Genomic DNA, 23335 nt, shown 5'->3' with positions numbered 1-23335 from the left:
CAGTCATTTATCTAAAAATTATATTAAACCACATGGTAACCCTGCACCGGAAATTCTGCAACCAGTGTTTCCTTTTTTTCTTTTCACCTCTCTGTTGTTGTTGTTGTTACTTTTTCTGTTTTTGTTTTTCTTTCTGCTATTGTTGTTGTTTTTGCCCCCCCCCCCCCCCCCCCCGTCTTCCTTATCCTGTCCCTGTTCTCTGTTCCTGTCCACTCCTGTCCTCAGTCCGGTAGCTTCATCAATGAACCAACACCATTCCTAATAAAGTTAAACACAAATGGCGATAGGAGGAGTTTATCAGGTTCCTCCTTTGCAGAGTAAAACTGCTTCAGTAGAACAAGGCACCAGGAACATTGATGCTGCTGCTGACAGGTTAAAAAAAAAAAAAAAAAAAGAAAGAGTTCAGACAGGCTACATTCAGAGGTTGGAACAGAGAAACGCTCACATCAGGAACTCTGGAGCTCCGCCTCCCTCATGGTCATCGACTCTCTTAACTTTAAGTAGCATTTGACATCATTAGTGTATTCAGTCATGTGACCTCTGACCTCTGACAGCTGAGCGAACCTCATCGAGCGTCTCTGCTCCTTCCTCCATCATCTTCCGTCCAATCAGCCGCCGCCAGTCTGTCTGGTCTAGAGAGGGGTGGAGCCCCGCCTCCTCCAATCGGCCAGGTCCGTCTCAGGCCTACAGTGGTCCTGCAGACAGAGACCTGCACCACCATGCTGCAGACACCGCTGGACTCAGTCCACATCACCTGGCAACCATTTCTATTTTTGGAATAAATCTCCTATCAACATCCCTGACAATTTTCAGGAAAGAAGGCGGCTTCACTGACAGGTTAGCGGCTGGGCTAGCAGCCGCTAAAGCACCACTCACTTCATCTCCATGTGCCTGCTGATGGGATATTTATTGAAAACACAGCACATATTCACACTTTGTCAGTACACAAAGCAACAGCACACGGCGATGGTGTTAAAATGGGACTAAAAAAAAGGGTCACTGAATACAGTTTGAATAGGAAAAGTCCTCGTTCGTCCAGCAGATGTGAAACTGGTGATCTGCTTTTATTTGATAGAAAAGACAGACAGACGAGACGCACAGCTCACAGCGATCCTCTACAGCCCGTCCCTTTGTCAATCTTCTCACGTTTAATTTTGCTGGAGACTGTCAGGAGGTGCCGATCCAATTCACTGGGTATTTGGAGGCTTTAGACTCGATTACATTCTACCGTGTTTTTATTCTTTCTCCATCCTCACAGACTTGACAAAAGAAAGGTGAGTAAACTCCAGGAGCTGCAGGGAACAGTTTTCATTTCTCATCATTTCAAAGGAAACTGGGGTGTAACAAATGTGACCCCCTCCCCTCAAAAGTGGTTTTGTCCTTGAGCATGTTCTCTCTCCGCCTGCCAGAGGTACAGCATCAGTTGTTCGTTTTTGCTACAAACACACACAATTTGTGTCGTGTTAGTTACACACACCAGATGACACGACGGGTGCCGCTGCCTCTCAGGTCAGAGACGAAATGACAAGAAATTCAAGAAATGGAAGAACTGTGGATCAGTTGAGTGTCTAAGCAAACTTCAAATATTCCAAATATTCCAGAAACATCTTCCTTGAAGGAACGTCAACTTCCTGGGAAATAGCTGACAGAAGCCCTCCGAGAGACTCCACTGCACGTCTGGCTGCTAGTTAGCTTAGCTAGCGGGGGGGGGGGGGGGGGTTGGCTTTCCTGCTGAAGGCTCTTCACCTGCCTTAATATCAGGAGGGTTGTGTGTAACCTTGGTGATGAATACCAGTTTAACATGAGGAGATGTTGTAGTGCTAGAATCAGACACGTAGCAGGAACTACTTTCCTGACTGGGAGCAGTGATTTGACGCAGCACCTCCAAAGCTCCACTGGAACTTGGGTCAACAGAACCAAAGGTTTGTGGAGGACTAGAAGAGCGACTGCTGCTACTGATGATGATGAGGAGGAGGGTTCCTGCTGGACACACCAGCATCCTGGACCTGAGCTAGCTGATGCTAACACTTCCCACCCACTACCAGCCATTGGGCTAAGCTAACTAGCCTGGACCTAAGCTAGCTGATGCTAACACTTCCCACCCACTACCAGACATTGGGCTAAGCTAACTAGTCTGGACCTGAGCTAGCTGATGCTAACACTTCCACCCACTACCAGCCATTGGGCTAAGCTAACTAGCCTGGACCTAAGCTAGCTGATGCTAACATTTCCCACCCACTACCAGCCATTGTGCTAAGCTAACTTGCCGCCAGCTGTCTGGTGCAGGTCTTGAGGAGGTCTCTACCTGCTGGTCTGGATCATAACATGAGGGACATTGATAGGATTTCCTAAAAAGTTGGCGTGTTCCTTTCATGAAGTCGTACATCTTCAACCTCTAAACTCATTTACAATTTTTTTTTCAGGAGTTCATAGAAAAATAGCAAGAACAAGATATCAACTGGCTTTGTGCAAAAAACTCTGCAGTTTTTTCCTCTGGTGCACTTGACGATGGAGACGTGTCCTCTTAACTGTTCATGAAGTTTCCAGGGAAACCTTGACTGCATGTAAAGAGCGGGTCCACGGAGGCCACTTTGGCAGCGATAAAAGAATGTATACAGTGGAGGACGGCGGTTAGATTAGCGAACTCTAGTTCCTGAGAGGAGAGTCAAGGACAGAAACTCATCAGTTACAGCATGTTTAGACTGCAAGTAGAAACAAGATCTCAAGATTTACCAGGCTGTTCCTCACTCAAGCACAATAAATGTGGAATATTTAAAAAAATAAGCTGCAGAAACCATCAATATGACACAGCACAGCCTTGTATGTATTTAACTGAAGAATACAAATCCTGTTAATACCTTCATTTCTATTTGCTTGCTTTCAGCATTCTTGAAAAGGAGCTTTACCCTGGTTTTCCCGTCATCAGAGGAGCCTTTAAGTTGAGAGAACTTGTATCGCCACAGAGGCGTCTGCAAGACAAGAGGATTAGAGAAGACAGCGGCGGGATGTCAGGAGCGAGCAGAGGCAGAGGAAACCCACAGGGACCTGCACGATGAGGAGCAACTGACGTCTTCATGTACACCACCAACATATCGAGTGTAGCCAGAGAGCGTTGGTCAGCGCGCAGGATCCTGGGGAGGTGGGAGGATCTCTGCGGCTGAGCATGAACGACCTCGGCCTCTGGCGTGATCGACCTCGGCCTCTGGCTTGATCTGTGCTGCGTGTTCATACTCAATTGTGACGTCGGTAACGTTTTACCTTTGAGGTTCCCTCTGAGCAAGTGAAGCCTGATCCAAAGTCGACGGTGAAGCTCAGAACGTTCCCCTGGCTGCTGCACACGTAGCTTTTAGACTGGTGGCACACAACAGACAGAAATGAATAATGTAGAAGCAAACGAAGACTCAGAGTTCCACGAGAACATTGCAGTTCTCAGAGTTAAATCAAACCTGTTCTCATCTCAGAAAAAAGCTGCATTAACCGAGTGGAACTGTGAATCCTTAGATGGACACGTCACCTGGTGACCAGCCAGCAGACGGAGCCGTTCTCCGTCCTCCAGGTCTACCTGGACCCAGAAAACTCAGATTCATTTTTGTTGCTAATTTCCTAGGAGAGGAATCCGATCATTGATGATTCTGTGAATCACTTCCCAGTCAGGCGGCACCAGGAGCTGCGACACGCCACCTTGGCTCCAGACTGCCAACGTTCTGCATTTCAGGACCTGCAGGACCTTCAGTCAGACCCTGCTGCAAAGAACCTATGACCTGAGACGCTGCCCAGGCGCGTGAGACAGAAAGTCTTGAATATCTAACGTTTGTTTTTCCTGCTGCGACACAAACACTCGCTCTTTTTTAAGATGTGCAAAGTTTCTAGACGCAGTGGAGCAAAAAGTCTGAAGCCTTTCCAGACCACATGACCAAGTCGTGTCGTCCACGCCACTGCAACACCACCAAGACACAGACTCTGTGTTTGTGTTCTATTTTCCTTCTTTCCCTTCAGAACACAGTGGCTGATTTTAATTATAGAGTGCAGTGTGCAGTGAATATGGCATGGGACCACCGCCGTCCTTTTACTGAGAGTGTTTTCTGCTCAGCCCCCTCGTCTTGGCTGGTGTGGTGAATTCAGCTGTGACGGGATAAGAAACAGTGGCAGGACAGACTTTCCCTTCTCGCTGTCACCTCATGTAAGACTGTGCTGTGACATGGCGAGCAGTGACTTCACTTCACTAATTGGAAGGGATTTTTCTGCAGGAATTAGCAACATGAAATATTTTCCAGAAAATCTCCTTAGCGAAGTCTGACAGGAGGAAAGGCGTGAGGGGAAACATAATAAAACAAAAAAGGGAAACACCTGCAAGTGTGGGAGTCGTTTGCTACGTTGAGCTACCACATAGAACCTGGTACAACCTACCACGCCACACTGTGATGTCATCATGTAGCATGTAGTGAGTCCAGTATTTCTGTGGTCTTTCTTCATGGTAGCACCGAGTGTGGCCAGCTGGTGCATTCAGCCGCTTGTTCCAGTAGCAGCGAACCAGAAGTGCTCTTCAATCAAAGTGTTTGTGGGTCACTGATCGCTCGTCTGGATCCAGGAGACCTGGATCACACCAGACCACCTGGAGAGGTTGTGACCAGACGTTTCTGGACAGTTTAGCTGCTGTTAGCTTCCGTTAGCTTCGAGCTAAACATACGTGACTGGTTCTTCCTGCATTCTGGAGTCACTAAGAAGTGATGGAGGAGGGAGAAACACCTCAGTGAGCTGAGTACTCCTGGTAGTGAGTAACTAAAATCCCCTTTTTTCACTTCAAAAATAAAGTCTTCACTCAGTTACAGTAACATCCGTTAATCAGTTGTGTTCAGGGTAGAACATCCCTCCGTCACGAGGAAACGAGCAGTACAGCATGTGTGTTTGCTGAAGGAGTCAGAAGGACGCAGCAAAAGTGAACGATGACAACGTGTCCGCTTGCCGTGAACCAAACATCCCCGGGAGCCATGTTGGGTCTCTTCATCTCCAGAAAATCAAAGAGGGAAATGAGAGGGGAAGCATTGGTGGGACCACTTTCCCAGTTACACCCCCGACATCGTCCCCCTCAGCTGTCTTTATGTAATGCCATCATTTTTTGAAGGTTAGTCCACGTTGGATTCCTCAGGAGCAACAGGAGGCCACACTAATTGGCTGGAGAACACAGATCACAAGAAAATTGAAATCTTTCATCACGTCCGTTGCTTTCCCGAAGGACAGTGTCTCACATTTGCGTCATGAGACTCCAGAAAAGGTGATTTGTCATTTTCAGATGTTTGCTTTCATACTGAAGACACCTGACAAAGACGAGTCAATTCCAGAGAACTCAAATTCAACTCTACCTGGAGTGTCTGCGATGGCCCGTGTTCCCTAAGCACAACTCATTCAGGCTCAAGCAAATACAGGTGATGTGTTTTTGATTATCAGGGATCAAACAGGTCAAAGGTCAGTGGAGGTCGCATTTAAAAAGCACCGATGAGAGCTCAGATTGCTGCAGATGTGCGTCAGCTGTCCACGCCACCAGCAGACAGACATGTAAGTACTTTAGGACCCCCAAGTCCTGCATCAGAGGCTTGTACTGTAGTTTGTTCCTTTGCAGGGCAAATTAACCTCTGACAGTCACATGACATGGCAACAACGACCCTGGAGGTTCAGCAGCATCCTCAAAGGTGTTTCAGGCTTCAAATATTTGGAGCTTGGGATTTTCAGACATGGTTAAAATTATGAGCTCTTGTTACTTTGTCACAAAAAATCCTGCGGTCATCTGCCTTCGCGTTATCACAGACGAGCAGCAAGACCTCAGCCACAAATGATTAGAAGTGAAGAACCTCGAGGAATTCACAGCCCCTCACCTCCACATTTGTGTCTTTGAAATGAACCACATCCAACCGTCGTCCAACTTCAGCAGACACGTCAGCATCCAAACCCGATTGTAAGGATGCGATCGATAATTCATAGCTCCGACTCTGGTGTACCGTCCTCCATGAGCCATTCACACATTCTACTACTATACTCAAGTATTTCCCTGCTGTACTTCAGTGCAACTGCATGTACCTAAGGTACTTGGAGCTACATGTACTATGATGTCAAACAAAATAACTCCGAACACACGGCATCCATTAATGAAGTACTGCGGTACAATGTTCTGGACTCACGCCTGGACAGTAAACAGCAGAGTTATAAACCAAGTCATGACACAGGATCCAGTGTAAACGTGGTAAAATAGAAGGGTTGACGGCATTCGTGATGATGAACGTGAGTCAGCTGGTGTCTGAAGAGGAGCCCATCACCTTTACGTGTTCTACATTTCTGCTAGAGAAGCAATTTTACGCTTCATTGAGGTGAAGACTAATTCTTTAAGCTATTCGAGTTGAAAGCATTGAAAGTTGCTTTAGTGTTTATGCAGAAGTGCTGCACAACGTCCAACTGAAATGAAATCACTTCCTTCATCAGCAACATTTTAAGCAGCACAGAAAAGAAAACTCAATCCATCAAAAACTTTTGTTTCTGATGCAGTGAACACTACGAGTTACTAGTGTACTAGTACAAGTGACAGCAGTATTCATACTTCACTCAGCCCATCATGCAAGGCGCTTCCTGCTCTGCTGCTGCTGCAGACGCCACTGTGACCTCGTCACCATCATGAACAGTGTTTTGCCACATTGAACTGATCACCAGTCAAAACAAGAGTCTGTGTGGCGGAGCGCCGTGGTCTTGACCCGGGTCCGCAGGATACCTACATGCTCCCAAGCAGGCCAGAATGGAAGGAGCTCGTTGTGAGAGGAAAGAAACTGTCAGTTCACTCCATTTGTTTAAAATAATCAGCTGTAAAATACCGTTCATTCTTTTTAACATCGTGGACATTTTCATCACATATTTCCAGGAACCATGGCGGTCTCCTCTGGCCGTGCCCACGCTAGTCACGCTACTCGTGGAAGTACTCACTCGTATCCGCTGGACCTCCAAGAAGACGGCTCTTTGGAAGGACTTCTCCCAGACGGCCAGTTCGGAGGCCAGCTCCACCCTGAAGGCGTGGCTCTGGCCGTGACCCACCAGGATACTGAAGCAGAGCGACTCGTTGTCCTGCTGCTCAGGTGAGTGCTCCAGGCCCAGGTAGAGCCTCGCCTGCAGCCAGCAGTCCTCCGCCATCCACAGCTGCACGACAACCACATCCTCAGGGTTGCATGTCGGGTGAGCGAAGGAAGCAGGGCGCCACCAATCCAAAATATCTACGATCTTCTGGACTAATGTTGCAATTTGATCAGCCACTAATTACAATCAATATTCGCATCGCTATCAAATATTTAACAATTTAGAACATTTAGCACAGAAGGAGCGATCGCGGTTTCACATTCATCCCAAAAAACACCATCCATGGATTTCATGCACAACCCAAAAACACAATACAAGTTATAAACACATTCCTATAATTCCAAATAAAAACAACCAATCCGCAAGCAAAGAGGGGAAACAGGCGAGTGCAGGAACAGAGAACCTTCATGAACACAGCAGAACCTTCAACATACCTTGTGAACTTTGAACAGAACCTCATAGAGGTTATAGGTTGTCTCTGCCTGTCCCCAGTCGGCCGCACTGATCTGATGAATGGAAGAGAAGCAGAGTGACATGAAGAGAGAACAGTTACAGTACCACCAAGAACCCAAATGTTCTCAGTCATTGTTCTAGTCAATGCATGGCTCTATGGGAGCCAGAACCAGTACCCGGCCATGTTTGAGGTGCTTTTAATCAAGACATCAGGATGACACCGATCTTCGTTGCCTCGGTGACATCAGTCATAATTCTGCGACTGCTCAGAGATGTCAACCATTCAACATCTGTGGCTTTAAGGGCCACAAATCCAGATGTTCCCTCGTTCAAATCATCACTTTTATTCAGAGGCTGAAGACACAAATCAGACATTGACTTGAGGAACGCCGTCTGTCTGAGACCTTCACTCACCAACATCTTCCACTTCTAAGGGTAAAAAAGACAAATCTTTCCCTCTACAACTACACATCAACAACGATCCCACTTCAACGTGCCCCGACCACACGCCTCACGTTCTCCGCCCGAGGAATTTTGGCTGCTGCCATATTTGGAGCGCAGGTGTGACACTTCCTGACCTGCAGGTGCAGAATTCCTTCAGTTGATGGAACCATAATTGCAGCGACGGCAACGCTCGTGCACGATTAGCTGAAGGCTGTTAAAACGGGAGCTGACGGCGTCTCGGTAACTAAGTCGTCAGCTTGAGTCGTTGGTCACGAGTCACAAAGCAACTTTCACTTTTTTTAATCGTTAGACACAAAAACGTTGTTTTTAAAGAAACTAAACTTCAAAGAGATTTCAACATCTGAAATGGAACTTCTTTGTCAGTGAACATGAATAGTAAATGAGACACAAATGACACTTCCTTCAGCGTTTAGAGAACTTCCTCCAAGTCACGTTTGGCTAATTAGGCCTGCATGCTAGCGAGCGTGATGGATCAGAAAGATGAATATTTATCCAGGCCTGTTAGTTTCTCTGTTTGATCAAGTGAAAAGTTTTGGAGGAGTTTGGAAACGTGCGCACCGAGGATTGATGAGTGAGGCTTGAGCAGGAAAAGCAGCTGCTGAACTAATCTGGTCCCTCCACACCAGAACTGTTCCAGGCAGTTGTGATCTCCAATCAAAGTGTTTGATCATAAATCCGGATTAAGGGGACCTGGATTATACTGGATTTGAGAGTTTAATAACGGACGTTTCTGGACAGTTTAGCTGTTGTTAGCATCAGTCTCCGTTAGCTTCAAGCTAAATATAATCAAACCAGTGTTCGAAAGACAAAAACACTTCGTGGGTGAAGTATCGCTGCAACTGGCAATCATCCAACATCTCCAACACTTCACAAAGGTTCTCTCTTCATTCGTGCTCCGCCCACGAGAGTGTCTTCATTTCAGGCTGCCACAGGAAGTGACCTATTGTTATGGAGAGCGTCTCTCACAGTCAGTTAGTAAAGTCATCTGGTGGAAAACCATGACGATGGCGTGATGAAGCGGGCGGCAGCGGCTTCACGACCACCAAACAGTCACAAGGACAAAAACTATATAAATTCATCACAGTCACATCATGCCTGCCTTCACTTATCCAATGATAACTCGAGCATGCAGCATTCACGGATGCTGCCGACTTGTTCCAGTAACACCGACCCAGCAGCACAATGGGGGGCATCACAGTTCAGGGAGCAGCAGCACAACATCAGCACACTTCTCCACTCAGCTTTGGTACAGTAGCAGTTTGTTCTGCTGACTTCAAAAACTGTGTAAAAGAAAAACAACTCCTCAGGCTATCCAACATGAACATGGCTGATTATTAATTACCGGGGGCCTCCTGAAGATATAAAAATAGGGTCCTCTCAGCGCCAGGAACTTGAAGGTTGACTTGTGACCGGCAGTGCTGCCCTCGATGCTTTCGCTGGCCCAGCCCATGTGTACGATCTGCAGATGGAGAGACGAGGAGATCTACTCACTTCTGCTGTGTCAATACTGTGAATCTGTACTTGTCTCATCCAAAGACCAGGAAAGAAAACCCACGTTGTACCGCAGTGACTGAAGTAAAGCCACGTTTCACTCAAAAAGTGCATTTTCCTTCTAAGTCCTTACAGTTCGAAGTGCTTCTTACTGATCGTACAGCAGGACTAACAGACGTCTGAGTTGCCCATAAACACTCAACAAAGGTACAATTTGTGTCATCCTCTGTTATAAAACCCCTTTGTTCCTCAAGAGACAGCAGGAGTTACTTCCTGTACAGCAGCAGTGCTCAGCACTGCCACCTGTGGAGGAAACACTCACACACTTGTGACTGCAGCTGACATTTTAGACAAGTATGCTCAAGAAGTTAGCGCTTCCTTTCTCAAGACTGAGACAGACGAGGCTGCTTTCTGGTGATATGTGGCTAACCTACAGTTTACACCCTTACAGGAGAACTGGAGTGAGGTAACACACTTCAAAGACGCCCCGCTATTAAAATGGTGCTGCAGTGCAGATTGACTCTGGCTGTTCCTCTGCTCTCCTGGAGGCAGCTGCTCTGTGCTGAAGGTACGCTACTGATTCATCTGCTGCAGTCACTCCTAAATCTTGTGATTAACAATGCATATCAATGTCTGCGTGCTGCTCTGTGCCTCTTCATCATCCACAACAAAAGAGTTGCAATGGAAGCTCGACTGAAGAGGGATCTGACATAAACCCGTCAAAGAATTCAACCCTCAAACGATCAACGTACAAGCCTGTGATCGTGTTATTGGTCCGAGTTAATGAGCTGATGTTGATCACGTAGAATATTGAACATCTCCAACATTTTCATGTCATGTGTTTGTATCTTTTTATTTAAACGACAGCTGAGGCTGAAGGGACAGTGAACGTTGTGCAGCCTCTGGTCTTAGAAGGTAACAGAGCAATGATCCTGCTGGGGGAACAACACGGAGAAACACTGAAGCGATGCGTTCACTTTTCTGTAGGCGAGCCACATGTTCTTAAATTCAGTTCTTTGTTTTTTAATGACTCAAATGATCCACTGAGACACTGACGCTTGGCTCCTGCTGCACTGGTGCTGGTGCTAACTGGCTACCTGGTCTCAAACCAGACACATGCACGTACCTGACCGTCTGGAGAGCTGTACTGGTTGATTATCTTGATCTGTGGCGCAAAGAAAACAGCCATCAGTAACAAATTCAAAGACAAAGATGCATAGAAAATAACACTTAATGTCTCCACACTCACACACACACTTTCTCTAAATCCTGAGCTGAGACTGGAGTCCTTCTGTTCCTGATGTTCTCAAGGTGACAATAAGCTGGTTAGTGGCTGTTAATATTTAAATTGGAGGTCTTGATGCTCCCAGTGATGCAGCGTTGGTCCTGACGTCCATCGTTCCTCATCGGCTCCAAAAACACAGATTTCTCTTCACTGACTTGAATATTCTGGTCCATCTGAACACTGAGCCTAGCGGGAGCTCCTAAAAACACCACATATACTTGTTTTGATTTGACAGAACTGCAGGAGCAGAGATTCAGCTGAAGCCACGTGGTCACCTCCTCTCCTTACAGCCGGTCCACTGATGAAGCCCTCAGCCGTCAGCGGGTGAGGGTGAGGTGAGCGAGTGTTCAAGCGATCTTCCAAAGTCTTCTTCAGCCTGTTGTTTTCTGACATCATTAGCAGCTATGCCACGCGTCCTACTGGGACACGCGTCAGAGAAAATCTCCGGGGTTTGATGTCCAGCCCTCTCTGAAAGCTTCTGGTTTATTCTCCGTCATCATCCTGCTGTGTGGGGATGAGAGGTCCCCCCTCACCTGACGGAGCAGCTGGATGTTTCATGGTAATTCTCCCTTCACAGCTGACCACATCGCATCTGTCCGACTGGCTGATGAGGAGGAGCGTGAAGCTGACACTCGTCCTCACATCTCCCAGGGAAGTGCTCATCTCCTGGGACGCGGCTGTCCTCTGTCTAGCCGGTGTACCTGGGTGTGTTAGCCAGCTCCTGTCCCTTGTGTGACGTCCAGAACGTAGGACCAGGAGTTTTTTCCAGCACCGACCACCAAGCCTCAACATCTGGAAGCCTGGATTAAAGTTACGTAACAGAGTTGGGACTACACTCATCCTGCCTCAGCTGGGACAATTAAATCAAAGAAATCAATTAAAATGTAAATTCCCTCGGAAGTTCCCTCCCCTCCGTTGTTGTCTGTCCGTGTTGTTGTGTTGTTTATGGTTGTTTACAGTTGTTTACAGGCCGCCTGTCCTGTGCACGTGCGCTCAACTGCACGTCTTTGCTGCACGTTTGGTTGTTACAGGTCATTTCTGAGCTTCTGTGCGAGTTTGTAGCTTCTGACTTGGACTCCTTGGCCGTCTGTCTTCTGTCAGGCCGCCATTGTTCACAGTAATTTGTTTTTAATGACTCGTCTGGTTAAATGGAGGTAAAATACAGACCCTCACACAAGAAGCCTAATGTTATTCATTCAAAATTTCATTGCATGTTTGTTAATTCCATATTTATTCTAATAACTTTGCACAATTGCAGTCCACCCACTGCAGACTTGAACAATCAATGTCTAACGTTTATTCTCATTTCTGATTGTATTCAGATGCTCCAGTGTTGCCGTCTTTGCTGCTCCAACATTAAGAAGGAATTATCTTATGACTCAACACCAAATATTAGAAGAATCCTTGCTACTCGTGTGGGTGAAGAAGAGGCGCGTGCTACGCATCAGGCAGCTCTCAGCTCCATATCGCAGATTGAAATGTGGATCTTTGTCCGCCTCCTCAGGCTCCAGTCGACAAACCCAGCTCACTGTGGCTGTGCGCCCTGCCCACACGCTGGTCATGTGACGGTTTATAAGCTGGAGGAAGCACTGAACACGCCTCATTACATGTAAAACAGGAGCTGCTACTGAGGAGCTCCATCATCATCATCATCATCTCCAGCTGGCCACACTTCTCCCTCCACGGTCTGCTCAGGTGGTGCTCCCTCAGTGAGCTCGGCTCCACGGTTGGTCGAGCAGCGTTCCATGATACATCACGACCATGCAGACCCCAGCTTCTGCTCACTCCTGTGTCTTCACAGTCAGCACTTTGTGTTTATACTTCCTCTGTAGTCGCATCAGAAGTTCGTGTATGTACTTGCAGAATACTGCAGTAGCCTGGACGAGTCTGTGACCAGCTGGTGACCACAGAACTCACGGCAGCAAATCACTGGACTGTTCAGTTTGGGTTTTTTAACAAAAAACAAAGGAATTGGAACAAACGTGGATCATTTTTGACATTTGATGAAGGAAATTTCCTGTGGAGATAAAGACTTGCTAGTTAGCTGCTACAGATGAATGGTTCATAAACCATTGCAGCATTTAAGAGTCACTTCACCCCTGAAAACTGTGCTCTTTCCTCTGCTAGTTTCCTTTTTTTTCATGATCAAAGCACTAAATAATCTGGGGGTCTTAAAAAGATGAGTGAAGATGTTCAAAAACTGTGGCGGGGAGGCAGTTGGGAGGTTTGTGGTGGGAGGCCGGGAGCCTGAGGGAGCAGCTCCAGTCTGGATTGAGAAGCTTCTTCAAACGTGGTTCCTGATGAACACCATCAGTCAGCCAGGCAAAAACAAACCAGCCAAAACGTTCCCCCACCGAGACGTGTCGACATGTCACAGGCAGCGTGGTGCTACTGGCTCGTGTCACCTCGCTCGACACACCAGACCCATGATCTCATTGCTATTATTAGCATTATACACTAACAGCCATTTTACTTCTTCTCTCTCAAGTTTCTCCAAAATAACAACCAAACAATCCATCAAATCACCCGATGGAGAACACGCGGGACCTGCGAGGACGGCGCATACAGAGATTACAGGTCATTAAAACAAACGCTCCTCTCTCCGAAAGCAGCCACACAATTACATCCTGATTGGCCATTTAGCAATCACACTCCACGTCCGTAATTAGGTGACGCAGGCATGCATTAATCACACTGTGGGTTTTTAAAGGCAGCTGTTTAATCAGCAAGCATGCGAACACATACGTCTGCATCCTGAGTAAAAAAAAACAAAAACCCATCATCAGTGTGATAAAGTGAAGCAGGAGGAGCGAGAGAGAGCGAGAGAGAGCGGGAGCAAGAGAGAGAGACTACTTAGCAGTCATTAATTAGCTACCAGACAGCAGAGAGCGAGCGTTACCACAGTAACTCAGGGAGGACCCGTCTGCTCGCGGATACACGCAACAACTGTCAGCGCCACAGATTTCTAACTTTCACCAATCATCAATCCATCGGCCTCTTCAGATTCTTTCGAGTTTCTGTCAAACGTTCATCAGAATCGTCATCAGGCTGGGCGAGGGTTCTTTACAAAAATACAAGAGAAAACATAGAAATGTCTTCGCGCCGTTTCCGACGCTCCCAGCCGAGACTTCATCGATGAGATTAATCATTGACGTCAGCTGTGCATCTCCATAACTACTCCATCAAAGAGGATCCGTGAGCTCCACTCGCCTCCGTCGCTCTGCTGATATCTGTGCTCGGTTTCAGTGCAACAGGACACAACCTGGTTTATGTTGCATTTGTGGTCGTTTCAGTTGTTGATTTCTGTTAATTAAAGCTAACCTGCATCTTACAAACGAACCTGCGCCTGACACAACACGACAGTTGGTCGGTGTGTAGTTTTGGCAAGTAGAACATTTCTGCCAGACAATCCTGACACCACCAAGACCTCTTCAGTTCAGTCCAAGAACCGGTCCAAGAAATTGTTTGTGCCCCATTTAAAGAAGTCCCGTCATGACGTTCCCAAGATTCCACGTTAACAAGCATGTGACGGACAGATGCACGTACGCACACGCGTGTTAAGACGGAGTAATCCCTCTGGAGCCGAGTGTCCTGGAACCATGAATCACCACGGATTCATCTGACATCCCAGATATGTGCTAAAATTACAGTTTCAATAAGACTGACGTGGGAGGAACCTGCGATGTTTAGAAGTGTACTTACATTCTCCAGAGTCAAGTCGCTGATATTTGTGGACATTGCTTGGAGCCAGTCGGTGCTCTCTGCTGCAGTGCAAAATTGAAGAATATTGGTGCCGACTCCATCCAAGGCAGAGACTTCAAAACAGTTGGACCTGGAGGAGTGTAGAGGTCAGATTTAGACAGGAGGGCTGCACAAGATTGAACGTGTTATTGCAAAAAAGTGAAGCTGGAGCAGCTTGTTACTTCAGTCAAGCTGCTAAAGCTGTGAGACTCGTCTTCGTGCAGCGTCCAGCTTCTTTCACCGGCGTGCTTCTGACACCTAATTACACTGGCGTGATTAAAACAGAGACACGTGTCCTGACTCCACACTCCCTGAGGTAAGCTGTTTTTGAATTAAATTTCACTGACAAGGTAGAGATCAAATATGTTTCCTAATATCTTATACATGAAGTATGTGATTAAGCTATAGCCAAACTAGCGGCTGAGGTGGAGGCACCCCCACCCCGTCGAGAAGCCCTTCAAAGTATTGCAGCGAGAGGCAACGCCGCTCAGACGTGTATTTTTGGGTGTGCTGAGGTTAAGTGCCCTGCTTTACTGATGCAATTAAATCCTCAGCGGATGGAGCGTTGATGAGGTCATCTGAGCGAGATCACACTCATCCGCAGAATCTGATACATTTTGACGTTTAATTTCACTGCATTTACATGCTGCCGACACGTTTTAACCTCAGAGGGAAGAAACTTGGAGGAGCTTTGATGTTCTGTAAACGTGATCCACTGGAAGGAAGAAGAAAGTGTGTTTTGCCTTTTTTCCCTCCTCCATCACTTCTTAGTGACTCCAGAATGCAGGAAGAGCCAGCTACGTATATTTAGCTTGAAGCTAACGGAGGCTGATGCTAACAATAACAAAAGCAGCACTGCAGAGTTTAGCAAATTTAGGTGCAGCGTAAGTCAAACATGTCAGAATACCATTTGAACTTGAATATTGTGGTGCCGCAGACGTCCTGCCGACACGTCGTCTTCTGCCTCTCTGTTCCACTCAGAAATCACACCCTTAACATTGAGCGCTACACGTTAGGAAGTATCACAGATCACATCAGAATCTCTGCCAATAGAATTTCAATGACACACGTTGTTGAACTCGTGCAGCCCTGCATGTGTCGTACGGCTGGGCAAAGACGACGTAGATTCCGCCGCCGACGACCTGGAGAGTTTGTAAACAGGCGTTTCTGGACAGTCTAGCCGTTGTTAGCCGTCAGTCTCCATTTGCTTCAAGCTAAACCCTCACAGCTGGCTCTTCCTGCATTCACGAGTCACTGAAAAGTAATGCAGGATTGAAAAAAACATCTTGTGAGCCGCAGACTCCTATTAAGGAGTACTTGGAAGGTAAAATACACTTTTTGGGTGACGAATTACGTGAAGCAACAATGGGAAAATCTTTGTAATGACTGGGAGAGAGCTTGAGAGGAGTCGAATCAGGGAGATGTTACGGAGGTACGTGAGGTGAAGTCTGATAAACAGAAACAATACTGGGCATCAAATACACAGTATGGCGAGGGAAATTTAAGACGGCACGCACACACACACACGCACCGGCACACGTGCACACACACGCATGCACATGCACACACCAAAGTCAGCATTCCTAACAAATCCTCTAGTGAGCATGACGTCCACACTGTAGCTGCAATAGGCTTGTTGAAATCTTGTGTTCCGCTGCTGCCTGAGAACTGACCCGTCACTCTCCAGGGTGGTTCGCTGCTCTTCAAGTGGCTCTCTTTCTCTTAAGGCTGAAAATCTTCCAGTCTGTCAGAGAACCTCGGCCACATTCGCTTTAAGGTTTGATTTGTAGGGCCCAGCTGTGACGTAGGAGGCGAGTTTGGTCAAACATCACATCACAACTCTTCTTCATGCCGATTAAAAGGATACTCTACAAGTTCATGAACACTAGAACTTAACTAATCCCGCATTAAAAAAAACAAAAAAAGAACAGGCAGTTTATAGTTGTTTTTGTGAGGACTATCATTACTAGCAACCACTGCACTACACTTTAATTAGCATTTCATCTGACTTTGGGTTAGAGTTACAGAATAGCTTACATTCATCCTTCTGAAATGACAGACGGATACATTTAATATCAAATTTCACATGAAATCAATTAAAAGTTAAATAAAGAGTTTTAGCAACACCGTGTGGTAGCATTAGCTAGCTAGTGGTAGCATTAGCTAGAGGCTGCTGGTTAATGTCACGCCTGACTATTACAAAACGTTACTAATTGTTCAATTATCCAATATCTGATGAATATTAGACAACACGACCCATTGCGACCATCCTGTTCCTCAGCAGATGCGGCTACGAGCCTCCGGTTCATGATGTACATTGTGACGTCACGTGTGAGTGTCATGGCGAAGCCTTGACTGAACATGGACGGTCTCATTTTTGATTTGATGCAAACTACATTTTGTCATGAATGTCTATTTATGCAAAAGAGTTTTCTGTGGCCACATGCAGACGTGTCACACACGAGAGCACAGAGCTGCAAAGGACAGAATGTGCAGCGTAGCACCACCGCTCTGGCCGGGCCTCAGTCTCGTCCATCACCATCATCATATTGCACACCTCGACTACTAAGTACTCCTGAAGGATCCACATTTAGAACAATTTTAAATGTTACAAACCAGAAGAGCCGACAGATCTCTGCCAGTTGGAGCTGCAGTGATAAAGCGCTGCGATGTCATTACATCATTTACATCCCTTTCAATTAATGCAAGACCTTTCAGAAAAGGGACTAATTGGGGAAATGCAAGAGGGGATGAAAGAGCAATGAATGAAGAGCTCCAAATGAAGAGATTAATCAAAGGAACGGGCAGCTGGCGCATCAATGTGGGGAAATACAACCCTGTCAGAAGCTTAAGCTCCTCACTTCCAGCGAGCACAGCAGCACTCGACAGGAGCGGGACCAGAGAGAGGAGCTCTTCCTGCGTCTCCTCCGCATCAGCGTGCTTCGCCTGCTGACTGAGCAGCCATAAATACACAGAGACGGCGTGTTACACATCACCCAGCGGGAGGATACGATAAGAGCGCGAGGGTTAGTTCACTGAGAGTGAGGCGGGGGCTCAGGAGATGAACGGGGAAGTTGCCTTTGAGGGTCTTGGCGTGTAGAGCGCAAAACAAACATCGGCGGCCTCGTGTGGCCGGATCGTCCTACGTGCAGCAGCGCAAAGATGGAAGAGACGATGAGGTCGCAGAGAAAAGTTTGACAGGAGGACCCGACCTGACCTAACCCAAGCCTGACCCCAATGTAACCCAAGCCTGACCCCAATGTAACCCAAGCCTGACCTACTGTCACCCTAACCTAACCTCTGACCACATCTGGAACAGTCCGATTATCATGTCAGGTGTGGGGTTGCACACCCCGCACCCATGACCTCCTCTGTCAAGTTGAACTTCCTGTTTGTACGATGTTCGATCAAAGCAGCAAAACCAATGAAAAACCTTCCAGTTATCTCCTGTTGCCACCAGGTGGTGCTGTGACTAACCTGACCCAGAACAGGGAGGTTTCCTTCTCAGCCCCGGAGGTTCCAAAGTATTTCTTAATATTACAAACAAACATGCAGGATTTATCATCACGACAACCAAATACAATCAGAAACAAGCTGCGTGTTCAGTTGTGGTATGGAGACTGCAGCCCTGTTCCAGAGTTCAGATCCACATTGATCGGGTCTGGACTCCGGCTCTCTGATAAGCCTGCCGTGACCTGGAGTAACCTCAGATATCGAGCGGCTCTCTGCCTCCAGGCTCTTCATCCTCTCAACAGCTTCAGTGTGACGGAGCTCCTAAACTCCTCATTACATCCCTTCAATATTTCACCTGCGCTTAACCATCATTTAAAATTGACTCTGGATCAACACTGACTTCAACAGACCTGTGTGAGAGTGTGTGAGAGTGTGTGAGAGTGTGTGTGAGTGTGTGCTCGTTACAGATTAGAACGAATACAGAGGAGAAAAACTTCATCTCATGTTTTTTTAAAAAATGCCTGTTTTTAAAAAATTACACGGTATATTGATTGTGAATGAAAAAAAAAAAATCTAAATAAGCTCCTGGGTCCATTTCTTTATTTTTTTACTTCTGTCCAGGAGGATGCGGTCACAAGCTCTGGCTTGATGAAAACTGGGTCCGATGACATCAGAGCGCCTCAGTGGACGTGTTTGCTCTGCACGTGTCTTGTAATGGCGTTCTGACTCAGACAAAAAGCTCCCCAACTGAATACAAGCCAATGAAACCTGTCATTCGCACACAGCCGCTTCTATTAAGACCTGCAGAGGTTAGCGTAGCGTGCTAATTAGATAAAGATGTCAACAACCTCGTCTTATTAGGCTTTGATGAGAATCTCAGTGTCTCATTAGCAAAGTCACTCAGTAATTACAGTGGACAAACGACTGTGTGTAAATGACAGGAAACAAACCCTGCTGATGATTTCAGCCAAACATGTCCTCCACAGTGGGAGGAGTCATGTGACTCTACACCTGGATGAGATCCAGCCTGTTGTGGAATCCACTGATCAATCAGCCACCACACAAAACCACTGACGGGTGAAATCCATCACATTGATCACCTCCTTAGAGTGAACTTATCAGAGAGTGTGTGTGTGTGTGTGTGTGTGTGTGTGTGTGTGTGTGTGTGCGTGTCTGCCTTTTCAAACAGCTGCAGTTTTGAAACTTGCACAATGGCACAAAATAACACACTGATAACGAACTGGGTGATGATGTCACATCAGAGTCAATGATTGTGGCTCTTTTTTCTCCAAAAATGGACGAAAGTGGAAGCTGGCGTCCTGGACGCGCCGCTGAGAGATCAGACTCCTGTCAGCCACAATTGTTGACTCACTTCCCACCCTGTCTTTTTTCCTCCAGCATCTCAATTAAGGCTCATGCACCCAGAACTCATCTCCTGTTCTCCAGGACAGCCATTAGGAGCCAAATTAGTCTGCTAGTGCCAGAAGAAGAAATGTCACAACACAACCAGATTAATATCATCCAGCCAGAAAACAAAGAAACATAAGAGACAAAGATGCAAACATCACAGCATCCCTTTGATCTTCTAAGAAAACAGCACCACATGAGCCGGGTGACCAATCTGAGTGAAATAAACCATTAAATCATGTTGTGTAAGACTGGGGATTGTTTTGAGTCATTTTCAGGATATTTGCAGCAGGCGGCCCGGTGGAGCAGTGGTCCTCCCTGTGGCCCCCCAGCAAGAAGGTTGTGGGTGGAGCCCCGGCTGCAGCACGGGGTCTCTCTGGGTGAGTCTCCATGTTCTCCCTGTTCCTGCTGGGTTCTCTGTGGTACTCCAGCTTCCTCCACAGTCCAAAGACATCAAGAGGGACCAGGTTAATCCAGACTCTAAATTGACCGTAGGCGTGGCTGGGAGAGCCAATGGTTGTCTGTCTCTATGTGTTGGCCCTGCCATGGACTGGTGACCTGTCCAGGGGGAAGGCTGCTGGGATAGGCTCCACCCCCACCACCCTGAACAGGAGGAGAGGGGGAAGATGGAGGGATGGATGGATGGATGGATGGGTGGATGATGGACAGATGAAGGATGGGTGGATGGATGATGGACGGATGAAGGATGGGTGGATGGATGATGGTGGATGCCTGCAACTAACTTCACGGTGCTGGCAGTGTTGACGCTGGGTGACACCGGTGTGACGCCACAAAGCTTCCATCCCCAACATGTATTAAACACGTTTAATCAAGGTGTTTAAAGTACTTGGTAATTGCACTTTTTTGGTCAAGAGGATCAGAACTGGTCCTGAATGGAGGATGCAGATCCGGTCTGTATGTTTGCCTCCCACCAATGTGTGAGACCTGGAGGCCGCGTCATGGCAGCCTTCCCCCTGAGGACTGTGGCCTCTTTTAGCTGGACATCGCAGCCTGACTCGCTACTATCAGGAGGGTCTGAGGAACAAACGCTCAGAACTACAATTCCCACATCCCAGTCCAATCAAACAGCTGAATAACATTCAGGGTTTATCATTGAAGGACATGAAACAAAACTCTTCTTCAAACATGTTGAACACAGACAGAATCAGAAGGAAAGGACAGAGAAAATAATAAATGCATGTACCAGGTGGACTGGAGTTCTCAGTCACACCTCCGGAGCCCGAGCCTCCCAGCTGCACTGACCTTTTAAGCCGTTTATGCCCGTGCATAGATATTGGAATTAACATCTTCGCCTCTAAATGAAAAGTGCTTGCTAAGCCAACAAATGGTGAGTTGTATCATGCTGGATTAGGCTTACCTTAATTTATCTGTGCCGGCGTTGTACCTGGAGACTCTGGCCATCAACAAGGGCAGCGAGACGGCGTCCAGCCAGCGCTTCTCGTACTTTGGTTGGTTAGCTGAGGGCGAGGGGGGGGACGGAGCCTGCATGGAATACACGGATGATGAGCTTCCTGCTCCTAGCAGCACCACCCTGCACGCTACACGTTGAACATGATGAAATCGACCAAGATGGCGCTGTAGGTAACGGCAGCCACTCCGAACGCTCTGAGCACTGTTTTGTTAATAAAGTAATCTGTCTGTCTGTCTGTCTGTCTGATGCAGTCTGGCGCCAAGATGAAACACCGCTGACCATCAGGTCTGACCTTCGACTTCACACAGACACATTTTAGGTCACGTCACACATCCGGTTCAGTGGAGCAGCTGCAGCTCAGAGGAGAAGTTGGAACAGATTTTTCATTTTCTCTGGTTTGCTTTCACTGTCACTTTAATTTGCCGAGCGCACTGAACACTGTAAACACAGGTTACGTGGTCGGAATAGAGAGAACATCCCTGGAACGCTGCTGGTCTGAAGAACATCTGTTCACCCCAGAGCTGGTGTTCTGATTTTATCATCCAAAAATCACATGGAACAATCCCATTTGTTGCTAGTGGAGCAACCAGGAGATGACCACATCCTGTTGGTGGAGGAACCAGGAGATGACCACTTCCTGTTGGTGGAGGAACCAGGAGATGACCACTTCCTGTTGGACTACAAACACGCCTCATTGATTGCATGTATGTCTTGCAACGTTTGATTAAATCATCCTTTTGGATTTAGTGACCATTGAATTAACGAGCATTGCATTCATTTGAAACAGAAGAACTTTGGTTCTAACCACACACAAGAATATTGTTCTTCTGTTTCTTCTTTAAAAATACTGTGAACGTTGTGTTCACATCATATTCCAGTTGGATGATCAGAACTTGGCCTTGTTCTGGATGACAATTCTGTTAATTCAAACTCAAGTCCAAATATCCCGTCAGTGACGCGGCCTTCACTGCAGCTACTACTAATAATAATAAATAAATAATAAACCCCGACAGCTCACCTGTCTGAGGTAGAATGATGCCATTGGCTGTCAGCTCCTGTCCTCCATGTTGGGGTAATTCATAATTTATATGGATCCGCCTCAGGTCTTTCATCACCCCGGAGGACAAACGCCTACAAACAGCTGCGAGCACCAAACTACGCCTCAGCAAGAGCCGAGTCACATCCGTTACAGCTGCGCTCCAGTAGCTGGACTGGGACGTTTATGGACGTTTTAAATCTTTAAATCTGCCTTCGTTGTTTCATCACTGGAAGAGACAAAAGCTTGTATACGTGAGCCGCGCTGGGGGTCAGCGTGTCTCGCCATTTCAGCTGCTGTAACTGAGTCCATACTCACGTTTATCACGTGGAGGATTGGATCCTCACGACTGCTAAAACAGAGCATAACGAAGTCTGCGGGTTTTGTTTTTGTTTAAGAAAAACCAAAGATCACGTGATCTATATTTTTACGCCTCCATGCTGGTGGAAGTTGTAGGCCAATTCCTCAAAAAATTGCCACAAATGTCCACTTGGAGTTAAAGGTCAAGGTCACCTGACACAAACACAACAGCTTCTTCAAATTGGGTTCAAATGTGGGTCAAAGGTCGAGGTCACCACATTAATCCGAACGTGGTTTTTGCTTCTCAATATTCCCCCAAAGTTGCAACAGTGAGTTCATTTTGGAACCAAGACATCGTCAATATTAACCAATGACACTGTAAATAGCAACTGTTCCCTTTTATTTACTACATTTTCCGTCCCGATTGATAGCAAAGAAAAAACTGCGGCTCGACGGCTCACACCAGCGGGTGGCTGTGCTCAGCATGCTAATGAAGGCCATCAGAGAGCGACGGCGTCTGACTCCAAGCTCCTGGAGCATCACATGTTGACAAAAGCTTTGGTAGATTGAAGTGCACCACATTTAAATGCAAATTTCACCACACTTAATGAAGAACAGATGTATTCTACATTATCTAATGAGTTACAAGCTCAGGGATTAAAGGAGTGACGCTTTAGCAACATCAAACAGGGAATCAGTCCCCAAGCGAAAGATTATCTACCTGCACGAAATCCCTCAACTCCTGCGAGCATCACGGCAGCGGCAGAGTCATTACACTGCAGCTAGTGTTCGTCCCACAAGACCCCAATCACCCCCCCCACCCCCACGAGTTCAAAATGACTGAACACATTACCAGAGTTCCCCCTTGGGGATTTAAATATCCTCAGACATCAAGAGCGAGCGGCAGAGAAAAAATGCACACCTTTGCAAAGTAGTACTTCATCAGTGAAGTACATGTTGCATGCAGACGGCTGTCAGCAACACATCAGTAATTACTAGGCTTCTAATATTCTATACCCTCAACTGGAGCCCTGCAGACAGGGGGGGGGGGACACAGAGAGAGAGAGACTGGAACTGGAGGAGCTATCAGAGAGGATTACTCTGACAGAGGCACCCCGAGGCCCCCCCCCCCCCCCCCCATTGACGGGCTGCAGAACGCCAG

At 47.0% G+C, this 23335-nt stretch overlaps 1 protein-coding gene across 5 annotated transcripts in view; it reads right to left on the bottom strand.

The window, feature by feature from the left end:
* sntg2 (syntrophin, gamma 2) overlaps nucleotides 1–23335 on the bottom strand; it is a 192237-nt gene that overhangs the window by 144213 nt on the left and 24689 nt on the right. For 2 of the 5 annotated variants that reach the window (XM_086181737.1, XM_086181738.1), the window contains 9 exons: nucleotides 20784–20908; nucleotides 14507–14636; nucleotides 10646–10684; nucleotides 9371–9487; nucleotides 7545–7616; nucleotides 6964–7173; nucleotides 3259–3351; nucleotides 2859–2969; nucleotides 896–2653 (listed from right to left, as the gene is read on the bottom strand). In XM_086181737.1, coding sequence (XP_086037863.1) covers nucleotides 2525–2653; nucleotides 2859–2969; nucleotides 3259–3351; nucleotides 6964–7173; nucleotides 7545–7616; nucleotides 9371–9487; nucleotides 10646–10684; nucleotides 14507–14636; nucleotides 20784–20908 — 1026 coding nt within the window. In that variant the 3' untranslated portion in view covers nucleotides 896–2524. Of the gene's footprint in view, nucleotides 1–895; nucleotides 2654–2858; nucleotides 2970–3258; nucleotides 3352–3446; nucleotides 6789–6963; nucleotides 7174–7544; nucleotides 7617–9370; nucleotides 9488–10645; nucleotides 10685–14506; nucleotides 14637–20783; nucleotides 20909–23335 lie in introns of those variants that run through there. The other 3 variants (XR_015109651.1, XM_086181739.1, XR_015109652.1) reach the window with 3 other exon arrangements.

The sequence above is a fragment of the Aulostomus chinensis genome, chromosome 17 (assembly GCF_037954235.1).
Source record: "Aulostomus chinensis isolate RoL2024-O1b breed Wild chromosome 17, RoL_Achi_v1.0, whole genome shotgun sequence".
Taxonomy (NCBI): Eukaryota; Metazoa; Chordata; class Actinopteri; order Syngnathiformes; family Aulostomidae; genus Aulostomus; species Aulostomus chinensis.
Note: the sequence above shows the minus strand (reverse complement) of the source record. Positions and strands in the feature narration are given on the sequence as shown.